The sequence below is a fragment of the Aotus nancymaae genome, unplaced genomic scaffold (genome assembly GCF_030222135.1).
Source record: "Aotus nancymaae isolate 86718 unplaced genomic scaffold, 86718_ANA_hifiasm-v0.15.2.pri h1tg000006l, whole genome shotgun sequence".
In the NCBI taxonomy this organism is placed as follows: domain Eukaryota; kingdom Metazoa; phylum Chordata; class Mammalia; order Primates; family Aotidae; genus Aotus; species Aotus nancymaae.
This window is the reverse complement of record NW_026988417.1, coordinates 12,817,622-12,841,371: the sequence shown is the minus strand read 5'-3', so window position 1 is coordinate 12,841,371 and position 23,750 is coordinate 12,817,622. Positions and strand designations below refer to the sequence as shown.

General features: G+C 45.5%; 1 protein-coding gene across 1 annotated transcript; it reads left to right on the top strand.

Annotated features, from left to right (window-relative positions):
- The first annotated feature begins 19,638 nt into the window (after window positions 1–19,638).
- On the top strand, window positions 19,639–23,335 carry NKX3-2 (NK3 homeobox 2). Its single transcript, XM_012464835.2, has 2 exons — window positions 19,639–20,198; window positions 21,638–23,335. The coding sequence occupies exons 1-2, from the start codon at window positions 19,733–19,735 to the stop codon at window positions 22,171–22,173; spliced, it is 1,002 nt and encodes a 333-aa protein (XP_012320258.1). The 5' UTR covers window positions 19,639–19,732; the 3' UTR covers window positions 22,174–23,335.
- Window positions 23,336–23,750: the final 415 nt, after the last annotated feature.

The following is a 23,750-nucleotide window of genomic DNA, read 5'->3' as shown; positions in this document are numbered from 1 at the left end:
TTCCTGGAAATTCACTGTGCACATCTGCACATGTACTAAGAAATTGTGAGAGGAATCAGGTTAACTTTGTTGAACCCAGAATTTCCCAAGGTTATTAAACCTTAGAATACCTGCTTTCTTTCCCCAAACCAAACACACAGAAACTTAATCTAACATCCATGGAAATTGATGTTACACAAAACTTTGAAAACCCTTAAGAATTTCAGAACAGCCCTGTGAAAGAGTATCATATACCCAATTTCATACTTGGGAGAATGTAAGCACAGGGCCATTACATAGCTTGCTTAAGAACACACATATGACACATAACTAGGATTGGAACCAAGGTCTTGTCTGAGGATTTCCTCAGACGTCAGTGCCCACAGCAGATCTAAATGGCAACAGTTTTCCCTTGACATTCTCTTGGAATATGTTTAACTAAAAAAAAAAAAAAAAAAAGCAGCTGGGCATGGTGGCTCACACCATGCCAGCACTTTGGGAGGCCAAGGCAGGCGGACCACTTGATACCAGCCTGGCCAACATGCCAAAATCCTGTCTCTACTGAAAATACAAAACTTAGCCAGGCGTGGTTGGGCATGCCTGTAATCCCAGCTACCTGGGAAGCCGAGATAGGAGGATTGCTTGAACCCAGGAGGGAGAGGTTACAATGAGCTGAGAATTGCTCCACTGCATTCCAGCCTGGGAGACCCCATCTCAAAAAAAAAAAAAAAAAAGTTACAAAATCTTAATTTTTCAGCTGGGCATGGTGGCTCACGCCTGTAATCCCTGCACTTTGGGAGGCTGAGGCAGGTGGATTACGAGGTCAGGAGTTCAAGACTAGCCTGTCCAAGATGGTGAAACCCCATCTCTACTAAAATTACAATAAAAAATTAGCCGGGCGTGGTGATGAATGGTTATAATCCCAGCTGCTTGGGAGGCTGAGGCAGGAGAATCGCTTGAACCCAGAGGCAGAGGTTGCAGTGAGCTAAGATCACACCACTGCACTCTAGCCTGGCCGACAGAGCAAGACTCCATCTCAAAAACAAAAAAAAATCTTAATTTTTCTTGTGAGCAATGTTTTGGTTGTAGAAAATTTTAAATGAACGCTAAAGAGGAAAAAAAATCACTGATAGTCCCAAAGTCAGATATTATCACTATTAACAGTCTGATGTGTAATTCTTCCAGGCCTTTTTCTATTTACATATATTCAAAACTCATATACTACAAATCATTGAATCAAAAATGCTATGACTATAAAATGCTCATGCACCATTACTTTGTATACTGTTAGGAAAGAGAAACATTGTAACACAAAAATTAATAATAGTCTTAATGGTATGCTTTAAAATGTCTTTCCTCACAAGGGATTTGGTGATTTCTCCGTCTTTAGCTGTGTAATTTGTCATTATTAGGCAATTCTTTGCACATATCTTAGGAACAAAGTGTAACAATACCACCTACTTGTGGATACCTTCCTTTCTTAAGTCACAGAAGGCACTTGGTTGTTGCTTCCTGAGAAAACAGAATCACGGTTATTTCTCCTCTCCAACACTGAATATTTGCCTCATTGATATAAAATGTATTTCTCAGTTCTTGGTTCCTGTGCCTTTCTGAGTACACAGTAACTGTTTTGATGCCAAGTCATACTCTAACCTTTTAAAAGACTTTAATTGGTGTTTAAAATCAAGTCTGGAACCAATGATAAACATAATTCAGTTGAAGTGATAATATGAATAGTTAGGAACAACATCAGACATGGCAATGACAATTATATCATAATTGTCACTTGTTCAATAGCAATTTCAAGACACATTCTAACTTCAGAGCTGTAAAAAGCCATACCTTTAAATTAATGAAATAGATTCTTTTTTACTAAAATGAGATTTTACATATTCACCTTTTTGCCGTTTTAAAAAATACATCCATTTCTTGTCCCAATTTTACCACTCCTTTTCCCCCACTCAAGATTACCACCATTCTAAATAAAGGTTTATTATTTTATAGCTGTTTATCAGTTTTACTTCATTCGTCTATAACTCTAACAATATTTTCAGTTTTAAATTGTTTTGCTTTCTAAATAGAACCATTTTATGGATCATTTGAGACTTGCTTTTTTCTTCTACATTATGTTTTAAAATTCATCTGTGTTAATATATATAGCTCCAGTTGGATTCATTTTAACTGCTGTATAGTATTCTGAAGGAATATATATATAAATATGTGTTTATATGTATTCCATTCACCTCTTACTGGTCTTTGGGTTGTTCACAGATTAATTTGCTTTGTTTTAAACATTTTTGTGAAGTTTCTCTATGGTTGAGTTTCCTAAACTTACTCATTTTGTTGTACATATAGAAATGGTATTTGTAGGCATAGGATATAAGTGGAAGGACCAGGCTGGTTACTGCCTAAAGAGACCATCAGCCTGTTAACCAGAAAGAGCAGACCACTCAGCTACTCTGAAGCTAGGGAACTGATATATCTTCACACCTGTATCCATTCCTTGCACTAAGATACACACAGCTTTCTGCTCCACGGTACAACTGCTAATTCCTAGGATAAGCCTATTTTCAGTTTTGGAAAATGATGCCACAAGTTTTCCCAGATGCTTGTACCATACGGTACTCATACCAGTAGTGTTTAAAAATTACTTCTCTTTCTGACATTGAGTAGTACAGGACTTCTTGATTTTCACCTATCTAATAGGGATAATATATCTCATTGTGGCTTTTATTTTCATTGGTTACAAGAAGGTTGAGCATGATTTCATGTGCTTATTTTCCATCTTTATTTCCTGTGAAATGCCTATACATGGTTTTTGTCTATTTTTCCATTTGTTTGTGTTTTTATCAACTTTTAGGAGTTCTTTATATATCTTTATATATTCAGGATATTAATCCTTCATGTGTACGTGTTGCTAACATATCCCTCCCCAAACACACACACACACGCACACACACGGTTTATGTTTTCACTTTATGGTACTTCATGATGAACAGTTTTTTAATTTTAATGTAATTGATATAAATTTAGTCTTGTGGCCGGCTTTTTTTGAGTCCTAAAGACTCAAGATCAAGTAGCTATTCTAAAATTTGTATTGTTTTCCCACACATTTGGTGGATGGGGAGAAAAGGAAGAGCTTTTGCAGCAAGCCAAGTATATAAAAGAATCCAGGTCAAACTCTCCCAGATACCCCTAGATGTTAAAAGATGGTCCAAGGCCAGAAGGCATCTTGCCGAAGACAACTCTCCACCTGTTTCTTGAGTCCTCCTGATGCAGTCTGGACTGGCTGCCATCTCATCCTGGAGGCTCCTCTAATCATGGTCTTAGGGTTACCCATCACTTCTCTGTTGGATCTCCTAATACTCGTATCCTGTGTCTTCCTCTTGCTTCTGTACTCCTGTATTTTGCTGAAGCACCAGTAGCATTCTGAGCAGACGTCTATGCACTAGCATAAAGAATCAATTGTTAAATCAGGCTCATAGATCAGAGATCTTACCCAGCATCAAGCTTTACAAATAATTTCAAGGATATAAGTAGTTGCTAGGCACAAGTGAAGCACACAGGTCCCAGGCTAGCCAACTTATTCCCAGGCCCTTTCTCATCAGGACACAAATATACCTAGATTAACACATGAGGTCTCTCAGAAAAAAAAAAAAAAAATCTGCAGCTCCGTTACTTAGAAGGAAGCCATTTCAGTCATGGAACTTCTCTATTCAGATGGTTACATAACTTGTGTGAAATTTTCAAGGGAGCCATGTCCCATATATTGATAGATTCTAGGGGATTTTGTTTGTTTTTTTTTTGTTGTTGTTACCATAAGCAATTCTGGACAGACCAGATATGTCTTGCTAAAAGTATTTCCTTAGCTGTTTTCCTGGAGGGCTATCATTATTAGCAAGTTTACAAGGATTCATAACTACAGGTCACATTTCTTTCAGAAGGATGTACTCCTGGTATTGAATGCAAGGCCTGATTCAAACCATATTCTTGTTACCATATTAAAGGAAATAAATTTTGGACTTGCTTCAGTCATGGTCCAGTCAGCTATTAGAAACTGCACCAGCTATTTGAATAAATAACTGCTATTTATTTAAATGTATCCCCCAAAGTTCATATGTTGGGAACTTAATCCCCAATGCAACAGTGTTGAGAGATGGGACATTTAAGAGGTGATTAGGTCATGAGGACAATGGATTAATGTCATAACATGGGAGTAGGTTCGTTATTGTGAGAGTGGATTTGTTATAAAAGCGAGTTCAGCCCCCTCTTGCTAGCTCATGCCCTCTTTCCTGCCTGTCTCCCACTTTCCATCATGAGATGACTCCATCATAAGCAAAGAGGCCCTTGTAAGGTGCCAACCCTTTGATCTTGAACTTCCCAACCTCCAGAACTATAGTAACTCTGTTCTTTACATATTACCCAGTCTGTGGTATTCTGTTAGAGCAGCACAAAATGGACTAAGACAATAATTTAATGGGAATTAGCTTAAATGGCTATTAGAGAACAAAGAGGGGAAAAGGTAACACTGATGCAATACAGAATAATTTCAGAAAACAACCAGGACTTGAATAACAGAAAAAAAAATTGAGGTTATTAGAAGTTTCGAGGAGAAGCCCTGCAGGTCTGGGATTTAGAACTCTGAGGAGGGGTGCTACCCAGACAGTAGTGGTATCTTTGAGAGAGGACAACTTGGCTTGTACTAGGAGAGTGGGTGGAAAATTGGAAACTGGAACCAAGTACAGCTGCCATCAGCGGCCATTACCAGGATGAAGAACTGTTGCTTGGGTGATGCTAACAAAACAGTGACCAAACAAGAAATGAGACCCCTTTTCAACCTCAGCCTTCTGGACTTCCTTTAGCATCCCCTATTGACTGAACTTAACAGGGTCCTGCTGACTAGGGAGAAGTCTGGCTTGCAGAATCCCAATCCTGGCACCGCAAAGCAGAATATAGAAGGGTGAGTTTGGAGTTAAGAGACAATAGCTTAACAATCAGCACAGCCACACTTCTGACTCTTCTCATCTAGCCCATCTTTCAATACATATTTCAATTTCAATATAACAAGAACAACCTGTGGCTAGTGGATATCCCTTATTCTTTAGTAAACTCAGCATTAAATAGGCAATTCAAGTACTTAATCAATCCAGCATCTGGGTGTTTCTCTGTAGTAAGGTCATTATAAGTACTGAATATTACGATGGTATCTAAAGTGGAAACTCCAAATACATTTTTCAAATCTTTCAGAAATCATTTGTGTCCTCATTTGCTCAGTTTACATCTGAAGGATCAGCTTCTCAATGGGGTGTTTTTTGTTTTATGTTTTTTTATTTTTTGAGACAGAGTTTTACTGTTGTTGCCCAGGCTGGAATGCAATGGCGCTATCTCGGCTCACTGCAACCTCCACCTCCCAGGTTCAAGTGAATCTCCTGCCCCAGCCTCCCGAGTAGCTGGGATTACACACGCTTACCATCATGCCCAGCTAATTTTTGTTTTTAGTAGAGATGGGGTTTCCCATGTTGGCCAGGCTGGTCTCAAACTTCTGACCTTGTGATCCACCCACCTCAGCCTCCCAAAGTGCTGGGATTACAGGCATGAGCCACTGGGCCTGGTCTCTTAATTAGCTTTTTATTAATGCATTTCCCTTGACCACTAATAGAATTTGTTCAATGCTTTTTAAAAAATGACATTGATATGGTTTTGCTCTGTGTACCCACCCAAATCTCACTTCAAATTGTAATCCCCATAATCCCCATGTGTCAAAAGAAGGACCTGGTGTGAAGTGATTAGACCATGGAGGTGGTTCCCCCTATGCTGTTCTCATAATAGTGAGTGAGTTCTCACAAGATCGATGGTTTTATGTGTTTGACAGTCCCTCCTACACACACTCTCTCATGCCTGCTGCCACATAAGACATGCCTGCTGTAAGATTCCTGAGGCCTCCCCAACCATGCGGAACTGTGAGTCAATTAAATCTCTTTCATTTATAAATTACCCAACCTCTGGGAGTATCTTTATAGCAGTGTGAAATAGACTAATAGCATCATCCTTTCCAAAATTACTTGTTATTGAAGACACCAACTTGTCAGTCTTCAGTGAGTCTTACTTAAAATAGTTTAACTTTTTTTTTCAGCCAAAAAGAAGTGTTCAAGAAGAGCTTGCCTTTCCTTCTTTGAACATTGTTGTTAATTTCATCCGTGTCATTTTTGTATTCTCTGGCTCTTCAGAAAATTATTTCCCAGTAAACATTGCCAGAGTGTCAAAGGATATAACTGATCATTTCTAATTCGTAAAGAGTAAATCGATGGGAACCTACTGAGCCCCTACTTCCTTCTAACCCAAATGTGGATTGACTTTAGAGCGATGACTTGGACAGAGGTGCCTTTGCTTGTCCTTTTGCTGCTTCTCTCACAACTCTTTTTGACTTTACAGGAAACACACATCCCCATCTCCACTTCACCTGCATTTGTGTAAGGATTCCTCTGAAGGCTCCTCAGACTTCCTCCTTTGACAGTTCCCAGGACAGTTCCAACCCATCTGTTCATCTGACATTCCATTAAGCCCGTGCGTTACCACAGTATCCTGTTTTTCCCTTCCTGTTTCTAGCCACACTTACTCAGATGGAATGACAGAGTTTACTGCAAATTCCTTGACATAAATCTCTCCAGTGAGCTTTCTCCCCTTACCTTAAGCCTTTTTCTCTGAAAGCACAGCTCTCTGGCCCTTTCTCTTTCAAATCCCAGTCCAAGATATCCCATAGTGGAAATAAACATCTCCAAGTCAGGTCCCAGAATGTGATTTAACAACAACAAAAGAAACTAAAATATGTTATTTGTGCTAAAAGGCTGAGGGAACGGCAATGTTACTTAGAATGGTGGTGAGTTAATACACATTTTACAGAGCTAGATATTTTAGCAGGAATCCTAATGTAGCAACCATGACTGAGGTGACTGGGAGCAAATCACTTGACCTCTCTACATCTCAGAAATTCTGATACCTGCCTTGCTAATCTCATGGGGTTGTGTTAAGGATAAAATAATTCATTTAATAAATATTTGCTAAGAGCCTACCATGTGCTAGGTCCATTCTAGGCCCTAGGGACGTGACAGTGAGTCATCTAAAAGCATTGCGTTTATGAACTTCAGCCATATGTTTGCATGTAGTTGTAGACTGCTTGTTCTCACTGCTATATGGTATCCTATTCTGTGAATATACCACACTTGATTTATCCATTCTACTGTTGAGCATTTGCATAATTTCTAGGTTTGGGGCTATTATCAAAAAATGGGGCTATGAACATTCTGGCATATGTCTTTTGGTGAACTTATGTATGCATTTCTGTTGTGTCAATTCCCTTTTAATCTGGCTAATCATGTCAAAGGAAGGTCCAGGTTGGCACTAGCATTCTGTAACATCTCTAGCTCTTGTCAGTGTGTCCTTATAACAAATAGCCAACCTCATATCTGGAGCCTCCAGCATCACACACTGTAGCTAGCTAGAGTGTGTAAACACTGTCTTATTTATTTATTTTTGAGACAGGGTCTTACTCTGTCACCCAGGGTGGAGTGCCATTACTTGATCTTGGCTCACTGCAGCCTCGAACTCCTGAGCTTGTGAAATCCTTCCATCTTAGCCTCCCAAGTAGCTGGGACTACAGACACAGACTACCATGTCTGGCTAATTTCTTTTTATTTTTTTAGAGATGGGGTCTTGCTATGTTGCCCAAACTAGTTTCTAATTCCTGGCCTCAAGCAATCCTCTCACTCAGCCTCCTGAGTAGCTGAGATTACAGGCACAAACCACCTCCTCCAGCTTGCTTTATTTATAACTTTAAATTACATATGGCGAGAGGTTAATTGTGCTTCATTTATTTACATATTTATAAATATATCTATATTATTCATATGTTTTTTATATAAAGATCCTTTAAAAATAAGTTTTTATCAAGATTTTTATTTTTTTTTTTTGAAACAGAGTCTCGCTCTGTCACCAGGCTAGAGTGCAGTGGCACGATCTCGGCTCACTGCAACCTCCACCTCCCGTGTTCAAGGTATTCTCCTGCCTCAGCCTCCCGAGTAGCTGGGACTACATGTGTATGCCACCATGCCCAGCTAATTTTTGTATTTTTAGTAGAGATGGGGTTTCATCATGTTGGCAAGGATTGTCTTGATCTCTTGACCTCGTGATCCACCTGCCTCAGCCTCCCAAAGTGCTGGGATTACAGGCATGAGCCACCGCACCTGGCCTTTTTATCAAGTTTTTAAAAGTAAGTCATTTAAAGAGACCAGTCTCTCTCAGTGTCTCAAGGACTTTGCTACTGCAGTTTTCTCTTCTGTCCTGGAGCATCTATTGTCACTCTTTACTTACATTAGCATGTATAACAGTATATTATAGTATCTTCTATCTAAAAATAAATCTCTAGATGCAGGACCCCCTCTATCTTCCATCTCACTGCTTTGCTCCTCTTCATGCCAAATTCTTGAAAGAGTTACCTGTATTCACTAACTCTGCTTCTACCTGTACTATACTCTCCTCAACTCATTCCAGGCTGATGTGCTCCCTTCACTCTGCAAGATGGTTTCTATGAAGGTTACCAATAATGTCCATGTTACCAAACCCAAGGGCCATATCTCTATCACATTGCTTGACTGCAGCACATTTTACAACTGATCATTCTCTTCTTATGGCAACACTATCTTCTCTCCGTCTCCTCAAGGTCCAGCCTCTCCTGGTTCTTCCTGCAAAACTGATGATTCCTTCCCAGTTCCTTTGGGTGAATGTCCCTCTCCTAATAAATCTGAAATGTTGAAAGGGCTTGGTTGCTACACCTGTAGTTCCCTCTGGCCATGCTACAATCACTTTCCTATGTGAACACATCCAGTTCTATCAATATCACCTATCATCTTATAGCTCCCAGATTTCTATTTCTAGCATTGAACTTTTCTTGAAATGTCATTTTCACTGCTGATTACTTTACAGCTCCAAATGGATATCTAATAAGCATCTCAGACGTAATAATACATCCCAAACTGAGCACCTGCCTCCCACCCTCTCTCCTACCAAGTCTTCTCAGGTCTTTCCTACCTAGATCAATAGCACCACTACTCAAACTCTTAAGCCCAAATCCAGGAGATACCCTGAGATCTCTTAGAGTGAAGGACTCTTTCCCTCACCTCTCTCCAATCTATCAAGTCCTTCAAGAATAGTGACAAACAACTCAGAATGGGAGAAAAGATTTGCAGACCATGTATTTAATAAAGGATCAACAACCAGAATATATAAGGAATTCCTGAATCTCAACAAGAAAATAACAAATTCAAAGTGAGCAAAGGACTTGAATAGACATTTCTCCAAAGAAGATATACAAATAGCCAATAAGTACATGAAAACATGCTCACCATCCCCAGTCATTAGGGAAATGCAAATCAAAACCACAATGAGATGCTCTTCATAATGATTAGAGTGGCTGCTATCACAAAAACAGAAAATAACAAGTATTGGTGAGGAAGTAGAGAACTTAAAATCCTTTTCCACTGCAAATGGGAATGTAAGATGATGCAGCCATTATGAAAACCAGTATGGAGGTTTCTCAAAAAATTAAAAATAAAATTATCATATCATCTAGCAATTCAGTTTCTTAGTACATAGCCAAAAGAACATTAAGCACGATCTCTAAGAGATATTTTCACACACATTTTTATAGTAGCATTATGCAGAATAGCCAAGAAGTACAAGGGGCATTAATTCCACCCAAATGGATGAATGAGTGAATAAAGAAAATGTGATATATACATACAATAGAATAGTATTCAGCCTTCAAAAAGAAAGAAATCCTGCACATTTATGCTACAATATGAATGAACCTTGAGGGCATTACACTAAGTGAAATAAACCAGTCACAAAAATATAAATACTGTATGATTTCATGCATATGATGTATCTAAAGTAGTCAAACTTATGCAAACAGAAAGTAGAAGCTTGGTGGTTGCCAGGGGCTGGGATGGGAGTAAAATAAGGAGTTGTTGTTCAATGGATATAGAGTTTCAGTTTTGCAAAACGAAAAAGTTCTAGAGCTCCGTTCCACAACAATTTGAACAGATTTAGCCCCACCGAGCTATACATTGAAAAATTGTTAAGATGGTAAATTTTATGTCATGTGTTTTTTCCTGTGATTAAACAAATATAAAAGAATAAGTGTTGATGAGGATGTAGAGAAATGGAATCCTTATGCACTGCTGATGGGAATGCTAAATGGTGCAGCTGCTGTGAAAAACTGCATGGTAGTTCCTCAGAAAATTAAACATAGAATTACTATATGATGGAGCAATTGCATTTCTGAGTATATACATACACACAAAAAAATGAAAGCAGGGTCTCAAAGAGATATTTGTATACCCATGTTCATTGCAGCATTATTTACACTGGCTGAAATATGAAAGCCACACATGTCCACTGACAGATGACTGAATAAACAAAATGTGGCATACATAGAGAAAGAAACATTATTCAGCTTTAAAATGGAAGGAAATTGTGTCACATGCTACAACATGAATGAACCTTGAAAACATCAGGCTAAATGAACTGAGCCAATCGCAATAGGACAAATACTCTGTGATTCTACTCATATGAAGGAATTAGAGTAGTCAAATTCATAGAGACAGAACATAGAATAGTGGCTGCCAGGGTCTGGCAAGAGGGGGAAAGGGTCAGTTAGTGTTTAATAGGGAAAGAATTTTGGTTTTGCAAGATGAAAACATTGTGGAGATGGATGGCAGTGATGGCTGCACAACAATATACTTAATGTTTCTGAACTGCACACTTAAAAATTGTTAAAATGGTCAATTTTTATATGTATTTTTTCGTTTTACTTTTAGGATATTTTAAAAAGAATGGCACCAAAATAGGTGGCAATTCTGGCCATTCTCTCCGTCTCCAGTACTACCTAATCCAAGCCACCATCATCTCTTGTTTGGAACTCTTGCACTAGCTTCTAATTTGTCTTCCTGATTATCCTTTTGTCACCCCACAATCATCTTGTCATAGAAAAGCCAATGTAATCTTTTAAAAATGTAAATCACATTCTGGTGCCCCTTTGTGTAAAATTTTCCATGGCCTCCCATATACTTAGAATAAAATTCATGCTCCTCCCTGAGACTTAAAAACACCTGCTGGATCTTAGACTCCAACTCTCATCACTCTGCCCCTCTCCCACTGTCCTCTCACCACAGGAGCAAGCTGTTAGGTCTGTGAGCTGCATCTTAGTCAGCAAGGGTTGCTATAACAAGCATACCATAGACTGGAATCTTAACGTTTATTTCTCATAGTTCTGGGGGCTGGGAAGTCCAAGATCAAAGTGCTGGTAGATCCAGTGTTTGGAGACAGACACTTTCTTGTTGTATCCTCACATGGCAGAGAAAAGGAGAGAGGTAGAGGCAGAGAGAAAAAGATAGATGGGGAAGAGAGGGAGGAAGCAAGCTTTCTCTTGTCTCTTCTTGTATGGGCACTAATCCCATTCATGAGAGCTTCACCTTCATGACCTAATTATATCCTGAAAGCTTTATATCCTAATCCCACACACTGGGGATTAAGATCTCAATCTATCACGTCAAAGAGAACACATTCAGCCCATAATGGAGGTTCGCACCTAATGTTTTTTGCACTATTTCTTCCACTCTCTGAAAATCTCTTTTTCAGTCTTCACAAGGTATCACTTTCAGATTTGAATCTCACCCATGAAAAGTAGCCTCAAGTCACCCCCATCACATCACTCTGTTTTTTGTTTCTATTTTCATTTTTAACTTTTATTTTACATGCAGGGGGTCCATGTGCAGGTTTGTTATGTAGGTAAATTCACGTCGTGGGAGTTTGTTACACAAATTCATCACCCACGTACTAAGCCTAGTACCCAATAGCTATTTTTCCTGATCCTCTCCCTTCACCATCAAGTAGGCCACAGTGTCTATTGTTCTCTTTGTGTTCATGTGTTCTCATCATTTAGTGCTCACTTTTAAGTGAGAGCATGCAGTATTTGGCTTTCTGTTCCTGCATTAGTTTGTTAAGGATTACAGCCTCTAGCTCCATCTATGTTCCCACAAAGCACATGACCTTGTTCATTTTTATGGCTGTATAATATTCCATGGTGCACATGTACCATATTGTCTTATCCATTCTACCATTGCTGGGCATTTAGGTTGATTTAATATCTTTGCTATTGTCAATAGTGCTACAATGAACATATAAGTGCATGTGCCTTTATGTTAGAATGATTTATATTTCTTTGGGTATATACCCAGTAATGGCATTGCTGCGTGGAATGGTAATTCTGTTTTTAGGTCTTTGAAGAATACCCACACTGCTTTCCACAGTGGTTGAAATAATTTACACTGTCACTAACAGTGTATAAGTATTCCTTTTTCTCCAGCATCTGTTATTTTTTTGACTAGTAATAGCCATTTTGACTGGTGTGAGATGGTATCTCATTGTGGTTTTAATTTGCATTTCTCTAATGATAAGTGACACTGAGCTTTTTTTCATGTGCTTGTTGATTGCATGTGTGTCTTCTTTTGAAAAGTGTCTGTTCATGTCCTTTGCCAACTTTTCACTGGAGTTGTTTGTTTTTTGCTTTTAATTTTGTTTAATTTCCTTATATATACTGGATATTAGACCTTGGTCAGATGCATAGCTTGCAAATATTTTCTCCCATTTTGTAGGATGTCTGTTTGCTCTGTTGATAGTTTCTTTGCTGTACAGAAGCCTCTTAAGTTTAATTAGATTCCATCTGTCAATTTTTGCTTTCGTTGTGATTGTTTTTGGCATCTTCATCATGAAATATTTGCCTATTCATACATCCAAAATTGTATTGTCTAGTTTTCTTCCAGGGCTTTTATAGTTTGAGGTTTTACATTTAAGTCTTTAATCCATCTTGAGTTGATTTTTGTATATCATGTAAGGGGTTTAATTTCAATCTTCTGTACATGGCTAGCCAGTTCTCCCAGCACCACGTATGGATAGGATGTCCTTTCACCATTGCTTGTTTTTGTCAGCTTTATTGATAATCAGATGGTTGTAGGTGTATGCCCTTATTACTGGGCTCTCTATTCTGTTCCATTGGTCTATGTGTCTGTTTTGTACCAGTACCACACTGTTTTGGTTACTGTAGCCCTGTAGTATAGTTTCAAGTCAATTAGCATAATGCCTCCAGTTTTCTTTATGCTTACTATTGTCTTGGCTATTTAGGCTCTTTTTTGGTTCCATATGAATTTTTAAATAGTTTTTTTCTATTTCTGTAAAGAAATATCAATGATAGTTTAATAGGAATAGCATTGAATCTATAAATTGCTTTGGGCAGTATAACCATTTTAATGCTATTGATTCTTCCTATCCATGAGCATGGAATGTGGAATGTTTTTCCATTTGTTTGTGTCATCTCTAATTTCTTTGAGCAGTGTTTTGTGGTTCTCATCATAGAGATCTTTCACCTACCTAGTTAGTTGCATTCCTAGGTATTTTATTCTTTTGTGCCAACTGTGAATGGGATTACGTTTCTGATTTGACTCTCGGCTTGGCTGTTGCTGGTGTATAGGAATGCTAGTGATTTTTGTACATTAATTTTGTATCCTGAGACTTTGCTGAAGTTGTTTATAAGCTGAAGGAGCTTTTGGATAGAGATTATGGGGTTTTCTAAATATAGAATCATGTTGTCTGCAAACAGGAATAGTGACTTCCTCGCTTTCTATCTGGATGCCCTTTATTTCTTTCTAATGCCTGATCACCCTGGCCAGGACTTCCAATACTATGTTGATTAGAAAAGGTGAGAGAGGACATTCTTGTCTTATGCTGATTTCAACTGGAATGCTTCCAGCTTTTGCCCATTCAGTATGATGTCAGCTGACATCACTCTTTTTAAATTTTCTTCATAGTACTTACTACGATCTGATGTTTTTTTCCATTGTTTTGTTTAGGTATTTGCCTATTTATGATGTTCTTCCACTAGAATGTTAGCCTGTCGAAAGTAGGAGTTTACAAGGCCTTAAACTACAGATCCTAGAATAATGCCTAACACAAAATAGGAACTAGTTGGAAATTTCCGAAGAAGAACTTGGCTTAGTACTGCAAGGTCTTTCAGAAGTGTCTTAGAGAAAAATATATATATAATAAATCCAGAAGACTTTCATTGTATTTCACAAGCATCTGAACTCAGCACAAGCAATAGTACATAGCACCTTTCTCTTTATCTATTCAAACTGGCTCCTCCTCCTGCCCTCCCCAAGCCTGTAAACAGAACCGCCATCCACCCATCCAACCACGGTCTAGTAGACAACCCAAATAAGAAAATAAAACCCTTCGGAGCAGGGTGGCTGCAATCCTAGAACTTTGGGAGGCTGAGACGGGCGGATCACTTGAGGTCAGAAGTTCCAGACCAGTCTGGCCAACATAGTGAAACCCGTCTCTACTAAAAATACGAAAATTAGCCGGGCATGGTGGTGCATACCTGTGGTCCCAGATACGCAGGAGGCTGAAGTAGGAGCATCGCTTGAACCCGGGAGGCAGAGATCTGAGATCTCACCAGTGAGATCTTGCAGTGAGCTAAGATCGCACCACTTCACTCCAGCCTGGGCGAGAGAGTGAAACTGAGGGTTTGTTTTCAGTGCCTGAAGTTTCTGATGCTTAGGGTGAAATACCTCAGTTTGTATCGTGAATAAATTAGTTTCTAAAAAAACGTACCTATGGGCGCCAATAAAACTCACAGGGATGCCTGTGATCTAAACGATCATTGAATGAGAGCTTCGGTTACATACTCACAGCAAGCAGTCTGCAGACCAGCAGGGTGGAATGCAGGATAGGGTAGGAGGTAGGCCAGGGCTTGCTGCAGCCTCGCTCTTAAACTTATCCTAACACTCCTGCGCCCTGCTCCAGTCTCTTCCCCCTGGCCCTGGAGCGAGGTGAGTCTTCAGCGGAGGTGCTGACCGTGTCTGGGTGAATTTAAAAAAATGAAGCATCTCCGCTATTAGATCCCTGGCAGCGCGAGGCTGTGGACACGAAACTAGAAGCAAAGCACTCCGTTTTGGGTACTGCTTATTCCAGTACTTCCCTATTATAAAGGTACACACAACCCCAGAGGGATTCCCGCTAGGTGGCGCTCGTTCTCCACCATACCCAGGCGGGTTCAAGCCGGCACTTGACTTTTTAACACCCCGGAAGATGATTTCCAACCCTGGCTTTTTAGGTAAGAAAACTAAGCCCCGAAGAGAGTCTTACGTGAGGTTGCGTCTCTACGTCTCAGAGCCGCGCGCATAATCTGGTTTCTGAACCTGAGTTTCCATCACCTGGCTGTCTCTACACATGGTTTAATTTGTTGATTATAATAAAATGTTGTGTTTCCTTCTTTCTACATAACGAGGTTTACGTTCAGATCCTCAGGCCTTGGTGTGATTTGTCTTCAAATGTGCGGAATAGGAAAAAAAAAAAGTCATTACATTTGCCTGACTGAATTTTCTCTTTGATTACCTTAAATCCGAACGAAGCTCCTTTTCCAATGAATAATAAGTAATTAGAAATGGGTAAGGTCTATAATGGTTAATAAGTCTGAAGGTTAATGAGAAAACTCGATTAACGTAGAAAATCCAAATGGATTTGACATCAGACAGAGCCTGATTTAAATCCTGACTTAGCCACTTACTAATAGGAGTCACAGTTTCCTCATCTGTAAAATGGGAATAACAATGTTTTCTACTCATTCCAGTCCCAGCGGTGTGTACATTCAATGAAACAATAGGCTTTGGTTCCTAGCACACTGTCAGTGAGCAATATTTGTTAACTACCTTTTATATTATAGTCAGTTACAATACAGCTTCTCTCTGAAGTCTGATAAATTTGGAACATGTGCATGAAAAACCCTGCAGGGGGCTGGACAACTCAGGAACGCAGGCGCGGGTGCCCGACGCTTGGGATGCTTAGGCGGTTTGGAGCGCCCTCGGGACTCTGCGGACTGGGACCGACGGTCAGTGCTGGGCGCGACCTCTGCCTGGACCTGGCTCTGGCGAGCCTGCAGCGCCCCCGCCCCCATTCCCGACCACACATACCCTTGATTTGCTCACTCAGTGAAGCACTGGCTTCAAGAGGGCATCGGGTCCAAACCCTTGTTTTAAAGGACTGGAAGTTAAAGAAGGCAGGTGACTTCAGTCAAAGTCACCGGCGTCTGAGAGACGAGCCCTGCGTGGCCTTTCGTTGCTGGGCAGCACTCGGTGGGCGCGCCCTCCGGCCGCTGGCGTCAGGGAAGGCGGCCCAGGGCGCAGGTGGCAGGCGTTGGGGGTGAGGCGCGCGGTGGCACCGCCAGGAAATCCCCGGCCGACTGGGCCCCCCGGGGAGCGCGGGCACGTGCGCAGCAGCCTACGGCGCGCCCCAGAGGGCCGGGGCTTCCCCTTCCCCGCCCTTCCGGCTTTCGCAGCCGAGTCCCGCTCTCCGCCCGCCGCCCGCGGAAGCCTCACCGCACAGCAGCGTCCCCAGCCCGGGCCGTTCCGGGGACCGGAGGGCGCAGCGCGTAAGGGGCCCGTAGGATCCAAACTGCGGAGGAGGAGCAGGAGGAGGGAGGAGGACGAAAAGGAGGGTGTGGAGGAGGAGGAGAGGGAGGCAGAACAAAAAGAGGCCGAAGACTAGGAGAAAATGGGCCCGGGGAAGCCGAAGGGGTGCGTCGGGGGAGCAGGGCGCGGACGCCGAGCAAGCCCCGCGCCTCTCAGAAGCTTCACCGGCCGCCCCGCCGGGCCGCGCCGCTCCACCAACTCCCAGGCCGTCCCAGGCCGGCCCAGGCCGGAGCGTGGCGCCGTCGGGAGGTTGCAGAGTTCCTGGAGCTCACAGCTGAGCCCGAAAAAGTCGCCCTCGATGGGCACGAAGCAGGGCCCAGGCACGCCCGCGAGGTCGCGTTAGGATCTGCGGTCCTCCGACTGGCGCGGGCCTGCCGCTCCTTCGCCACACACTCCCACTCGGGGCCTGGACTCCGCAGTGACGCCGGGTATTTCTGAGCATCTGACCACCTCCCCTCCCCCACAGCCTTTTCGTTCCCACCCAACCGCTTACTAGGAGCAGCTTCTAGTTGCAGCTCAGGACCCGTGAGTTCACCCAAGCACCCAGCTCCCGGCCCTGACTACGGTCACCCGCAGACCTAATGGTCGGCTAAGCGCCGCAGTGGCCGGAGATGACACCAGGAGCCTCCCTTGCTGTGCGCTTCCGGAAGACGCGGAACGTCTTTCTCACACTCCTGGGACATAAAAATACCCAACAACTCAAAATCGCCGAACCACATCTTTCGTGCTTTAAAAACCTCTGCTCAAGCCTGTGGCAGGAGCATGTCCAACTGTGATTTGGATTTATTTCTAAACATCGAATCGAAGGGAAGAGGGGAGGGATTCACAACTAAAGCGTAGTTTTTTTCAAGCAAGTCTTTACGTAGCCCCAAACCTACTCTAGTAATCTGTCATTCAGCCCCCAAACATCTCTGCCTGCCTATATGGTTCGGATCTCACTCCACAATTAGCACCAAGTCCTAAACCCACAAAGAGGTAGCTGTGCGGGACACCAAACCCACGGCTGCCCTTCCCCTGCCTTCCAGGCAACCGGTGTCAATCTCCTCACTGTAGTTCCCAGCATCCCAGCCTGGGGTGCGGAGAAAGATAATTTAAATAATATAGCGGGGAGGAGAGGACACACAGTTTTGAAAGACGGTAAGCATTCAGTTGTGCTCCCCTCTGCGTCCTTACACTTGCTGAGCCTGACACCAAATTTAAACCGCGTTCCTTCAATACTGATGTAATTGTAAAGAGCTATAAAGGGCAATGACCTCTTCAAGTGAGTGTTATTTTCCCCAGGTACCCTACAAGGTCTGCACAAATCGAGAAAGATCATGTAGTCGAAATGCTGAAAACTATAGATGCTGCAAAACCTCATTCTGAGGCTGAAAACTATGAATAGTGGGTGTATTTCCTCCTGCGGTGCAGAAAAAGAACAACCAAAAAGAAAGCAACAAGGGGAAATGTTATTTACTTTAATGATACCAAAAATACCGTCCTAGCAATTTCTTAAAGTAAAATCATAGTCCTTTAAACGTATTTAATGGTTCAAGTTTGTGTATTTGGTGTTAACCCTCTGGTAAAGTTTATGGAGAACAGTGAAGTACGTTAATTGAGCAAATTTTATGTTAAAAAAGGAATAACAAATTTTAAAATGTTTTTATATACCCACAATATTTGTATTTCTTAGCTTAGTTTTCCTATTACATAATACAATGCATTTCTTCTTTTTTAAAGAGCAAAAAGTGTTGTCACTTCTGGATCACTTTATTATGGTAATTCCTAGGTATACACTTAAGCAAACAAACATATTTATTTATAATTTTATTCAACGCACAAGTAAGAGATAAAAAAATGAAAGTTTTTTTTTCTTCCTGATGCAAAACTTAACAAACTCCAATTAAATTCCGTATTGATCGGCCTGGAAAACGACCGTAAAATTTACAGAAATTGTCCCAAAGATGCCTTTCAGTTCTTCTCCTGACCTTAATTCTAACGACACCATTTTTTCTAATTCCTCTGTAAAAATCGAACCAAATCAAAGACGGCGAGGAAAGAAAAATATTTCTATAGTGATCTTAATTAACTGACCATTTCAGCAAAGAGCATTAGCAATGAGGTAGCAGCGAACCTGTAGGGAGAAAAAAGGATGCATTTTGTTCTTCTTGTTTATGATCCTTCCTAGAGAACGGAAACTACGAGCATGATTTATGGAACTGCATTATCTTGGATTTTCTCCGCAGATTTCATTCAACTTATTATCAATGTTCTTCTATTAAAGGGCTGGAATAGGTGGATACATCTGCAGAGTAAGAAACGTGATTTGGGGTGGATGAGCCTCCCAGTTGCTGGAGGGTGCTTCGAGGACCAGGCTTAGGAGAGAAGGGGTTAAGTCAGATCCTGTCTTCAGCGGCGCAAAGTGCCCAGTTTTGTCTGTTAAAGTCAACGTCGCCCAACTGGAAGCAGCCAATGCACGGCCGGGAGCGCCCGGGACAGCCCAGTGGAGGGGCGTGGCCTGAGGCTGTCACTCAGCAGTGAGGAATGACACCCGCGCGGGAGGGGGGCGGTACAGTGGAACGCAAGGAAAGGAAAGAGAAAAGAAACAGATAAAACCCGGGCAGGGGGTAAAAAGGTGCCCCGCGCCTCTTGGAATCCAACGACCGCGGCCGCCACCGCCATCGCCGCCGCCGCCGGGGCTGGGCTCCGGAAGAGCCTGCCCAGCAGGGCAGAGGAGGACGAGACAGGAGAGAAATCCTGCAGGCGGGGAAGGGACAGACGCGCAAAGAAAAGTGACTCGGGCCGCGCGCCCCGGCGGCGCTCGGGAGGGGACTGCAGCCGCGGAGGGGCCCCCGCCAATCCTCCTTCACGTCCCCCGAGGGGGCAGACCCCGGCCCGCCCCTAAGGGCGAAAAGGGATGAGATAATCCAGCTGAGCTGCGCAAAGAGAGCGTCTGGCTCTGGATTCGGGGGGAGGGGGTCTCCGGGCGGGGTGGGCCTCTGAGGTGGGGGTGAGGGTCGGCGCAGATCCTGGGACGCAGTGGGGCGGGGGCTGCTGGGCCGCGCAGGAGTGGGCGGCTGCGGCCTCGCGCACCCGGCTCACTCGCGCTACGGCCGCCGGCGCTCTCCGTCCAGCTCGGAGCTGCTAGGCGCCCCGGCTTCCCGCCCCGCCGGCCGCTCCGGCCCGCGGCGCAGATGGCTGTGCGCGGCGCCAACACCTTGACGCCCTTCTCCATCCAGGCGATCCTCAACAAGAAAGAGGAGCGCGTGGGGCTGGCCGCGCCAGAGGGGCGCCCGGCGCCCGGGGGCACAGCGGTGGCGGTGGCTGCGGCACCCGCTGTTTGCTGTTGGCGGCTCTTTGGGGAGAGGGACGCGGGCGCGCTGGGGGGCGCCGAGGACTCTCTGCTGGCGTCTCCGGCCGGTACCGGAACAGCTGCGGGGCGGACTGCAGAGAGCCCGGAAGGCTGGGACTCGGACTCCGCGCTCAGCGAAGAGACCGAGAGCAGGCGGTGCTGCGCGGACGCGCCGGGGGCCAGCGGGGCCGGCCTCGCGGGGGGATCCTTGAGCCTCGGTCAGCCGATCTGTGAGCTGGCCGCTTCCAAAGACCTAGAGGAGGAAGCCGCGGGCCGGAGCGACAGCGAGATGTCCGCCAGCGTCTCAGGTCTGCTGCAGCTTCGCGGGGATGGGGGCCGGGCTGAGGGGATGGACGTGAAGGGCAACCGTGCCGAGTGGGGTGGCTGGCTGTGAGCACCCCGCGCTCTGGGGCTCGGAGGCTGGCCAAGTCCCGAAGTTCTGCGCGCTGGCGCGAGCTGCTCTATCCCTTGGGAAACTGAGCCCGGGAGAGACCAGAGGAGCTCAGAGCCCTGCGTCCTATCCCAGGGCGAGGCCTAAGACGTCCCGGGCCCATGTGCATTAGACTGAGTTGGAGAATCGCTGCCCCCTGCATTCGGGGTTCTTTGAGTTCGTCGCCAATGCTTTCTGCCGTGTCTGTCCCCAAACCCCCAAAATCAGGGAAGCAGAAAAGCGAGGGGTTTAGAGACCTCAGATAGCCATTGCCTTAGCTCTGGACCAGAGACCCTGCCAGCTCAGGGTCCCAGGGCCCGGCCCCACAGTAGGTGGATGTGTGGTAAAGAACACCTAGGAGTGGGCCACAGCTGAGAATCTGCAGAACTAGAGCTTTCGGGAAAGGGCTGGTGTGGCTTTCTCAGACCCGAGGTCTGGGAAAGCAGCCCTAGGCCAAGGATCCCGGAGTGGGCCTTTAGTTCGTCCTGGAGGCGGGAGAGAGGCCTCCTCAGCCGTGGCCTGGCCTGTTCTGTGGTCTGGAAGATCCCGGTGCCTGCCCTAGTTGGGTGCAAGCTTCTGTAGTCTCAAGCAGCGGGGAGCGCTGGACCTTTCTGTTGGAGTGCTTCGGGAGGGCGGGTAAGAGGCTGAGAAGCTGGTGTGGAATTAGGGTCCCAAAACTCGAGGCAGGGGTAACCCCCTCTATTTACTATCCAGTCCATCCTCTCATTTCCTTGAGAAGAGGAGAGGAGCCCATCTAAGGCCTTGGCTCAGCCTGTTTGCATGTCCCTCACAGCAATCCCGGGCAAAGATTCTACCTACCTTTGGCCCCTGGATCCGCCTCCACCTTCCCTTACCTGCACCAGACCAAGTGTGTGCTGCGAGGACGCGCGCGTGTGTGCGTGTGAACTGAGTGTGGGGAGGCGCGTGAACCCGAGCAGAGAGACGGAAATGCAGCCTAGAACTCCAGTGCTCAGCGCTGAGAGCTGGGAGAGCTTTCGCAGATGCTCGGGTCCAGTGCCCCAAGTTACTGAGGGGAGCCTGGGGCCCAGAGAGGGTGGGGAGCTGGTCTTGACAACAGTGCGTTGGCACAGCGGCTAAGTCAGCCGTCCTCCTCTGAAGAGGCCCAGATCGGATACCCAGTGGGGCAAGATTCTAAGACCGCCCTCCCGGGCCAAGGGCCTCCCAGACCTCCGCTCCGATGGAGTGGGATCAAAGTGTATTTCCGCCCCACCCCCGTGACCCCTGCAGTTGAGGCCCGGCCTCACCTCCTCTGTGGCGCTGACAGTCTCTTGTTTCTGTTCCCACCTGGGTCCGCAGACGACCGCAGCCCAAGGACCGAGGACGACGGTGTTGGCCCCAGAGGTGCACACGTGTCCGCGCTGTGCGGCGGGGCCGACGGCGGGGGCGGCAGCGGGCCGGCGGGCGTCGCGGAGGAGGAGGAGGAGCCGGCGGCGCCCAAGCCACGCAAGAAGCGCTCGCGGGCCGCCTTCTCCCACGCGCAGGTCTTCGAGCTGGAGCGCCGCTTTAACCACCAGCGCTACCTGTCTGGGCCCGAGCGCGCCGACCTGGCTGCGTCGCTGAAACTCACCGAGACGCAGGTGAAAATCTGGTTCCAGAACCGTCGCTACAAGACCAAGCGCCGGCAGATGGCCGCCGACCTGCTGGCCTCGGCGCCCGCCGCCAAGAAGGTGGCAGTAAAGGTGCTGGTGCGCGACGACCAGAGACAATACCTGCCCGGCGAAGTGCTCCGGCCACCCTCGCTTCTGCCACTGCAGCCCTCCTACTATTACCCCTACTACTGCCTCCCAGGCTGGGCGCTCTCCACCTGCGCGGCCGCCGCAGGCACCCAGTGAACCGGCCTGGGCTGAGGCCGCGAGTGATTCCCGCGCCCCGGCTCCGGACCGCCGCTGACGGCTGTAGGCTGTAGCCTGCACGGGGCGCCCCGCCAAGGGGGCACCCGGAGGTGAAACCCAGCTCCAGCTCCGGTTGGCCAGGACTTGTGCTCTGGCAGCTGGGCTGAGTCTGCCCCGAGGGGGCGCCTTTTTCTAATTTGAACAGAGGCACCCTATGGCCTAGGGGCCCTGATAGCCCACAGGCCTGGAAGCCCCTGGACTCTATTTATTATCACGACAATGTTGGAGTTGAATTTGGATTCTAATGATGTCTGCCTGGGGGTGGTGTTTTCCCTGAGCGGGAACTCCTGGAAACCACATAGCCTGAATCCTCGGAATTTCAGGCCTGCTGGGAGCGTCCTGCACTAGGCCACACGAGTTCATGGTATCCATGCTACCAATCTATGTGTATCTACATATCTTTTATTTTTGGAAATTGCATTTGTAACCAAGGGGTGCGAAATCCTGGCAGTCCCAGGCACACCAGACTAGGGGTTGATTTGAAACGTGAAGTTTTGGGTTTTCAGGCCCTCCGCTCCACCCCTCCTGTGTGTCAGAGCTCGGATGGGGGCGCCCGATTAGGGTACTGAATGTAAGGAAGGGAGCCTCCGAGCGTGGTGCAAGCCGGGGGTCTCACACCTTCCCTCTCTGAAGCCCAGGTCTGCGCCCAAGCAGGAAACGCCTGGGAGCCCCTGAACGAGGAGAGCGCACAGCCGGGCAGCCCTCTGCAGAAACTTTTCTTCAATGTCTTTTTATTTGTTTAAAGGAGGTTAAGACGTGTAGCACTTTTCAGTTGTTTGTATTCAAATGACGGTTATTTTTGTATTCAATGTGAATATCCCTGGCCAGCCTTTCCAAGGCGCCCACCGCAGTGCCGCCACCTGGCCCTCAGTCTCCACCTTCCGCCCCCTGCAACTCCTGTGCTCTGGCCCGGGACTCCCCTCTCCGCCCCTCACTGACCCTGAAACAGGTGATCCTACCTGTCTTGTCAACCTCGCCGCTTTTCGCCTCCTTAAGGGCACTGTGCACTCAACTAGAGTATTAACTGTAAAAAGATTTGTGAAGTTTGGAAGCTCTATTCGCTGTATTTTTTCTTTAATTTATAAACTTTTAGTTTAACTTGCCCTCTGGACGCCGTGTTTTCTCTGACACTCTCTCTTTCTGACTTCGGGGGAACCAGTAAGGCGGGCTGGAAATAGCTGGGACCTTTTCCAACCTCTTTTGCTTGGACCAAGGATGCTTAGTCTCTCCTGGGAGCATCCCTGCTGCCCGCCCACTCCTCAAGAACAGTGTAAACCTGGGCAGCTCAGAGAAATTATGACTTCGGGGGCTTTGCAGGCGTCATGGATGAATCCCACTGAATCTGGGAACAAATTCCTAGGATTTCTCCCCGTCCTCCGGTGAGCATCGGTTTCAGAGCCTAGTAAGACCCCATGGTTGAAGCCCCAGCCAGTGACTCTTCCCCCATCCCAATGTACTGACCCTTTCACCTCCCCTTACCCTACCCCAGCTCTCTCTGCTTTCGATTTTAGGAGCGT

Coding starts and splice junctions, on each gene's coding strand:
- NKX3-2 (XM_012464835.2), top strand. CDS start 19,733: ATGGCTGTGCGCGGCGCCAACACCTTGACGCCCTTCTCCATCCAGGCG. Junction 20,199..21,637: donor GATGTCCGCCAGCGTCTCAG/GTCTGCTGCAGC, acceptor CTGGGTCCGCAG/ACGACCGCAGCCCAAGGACC.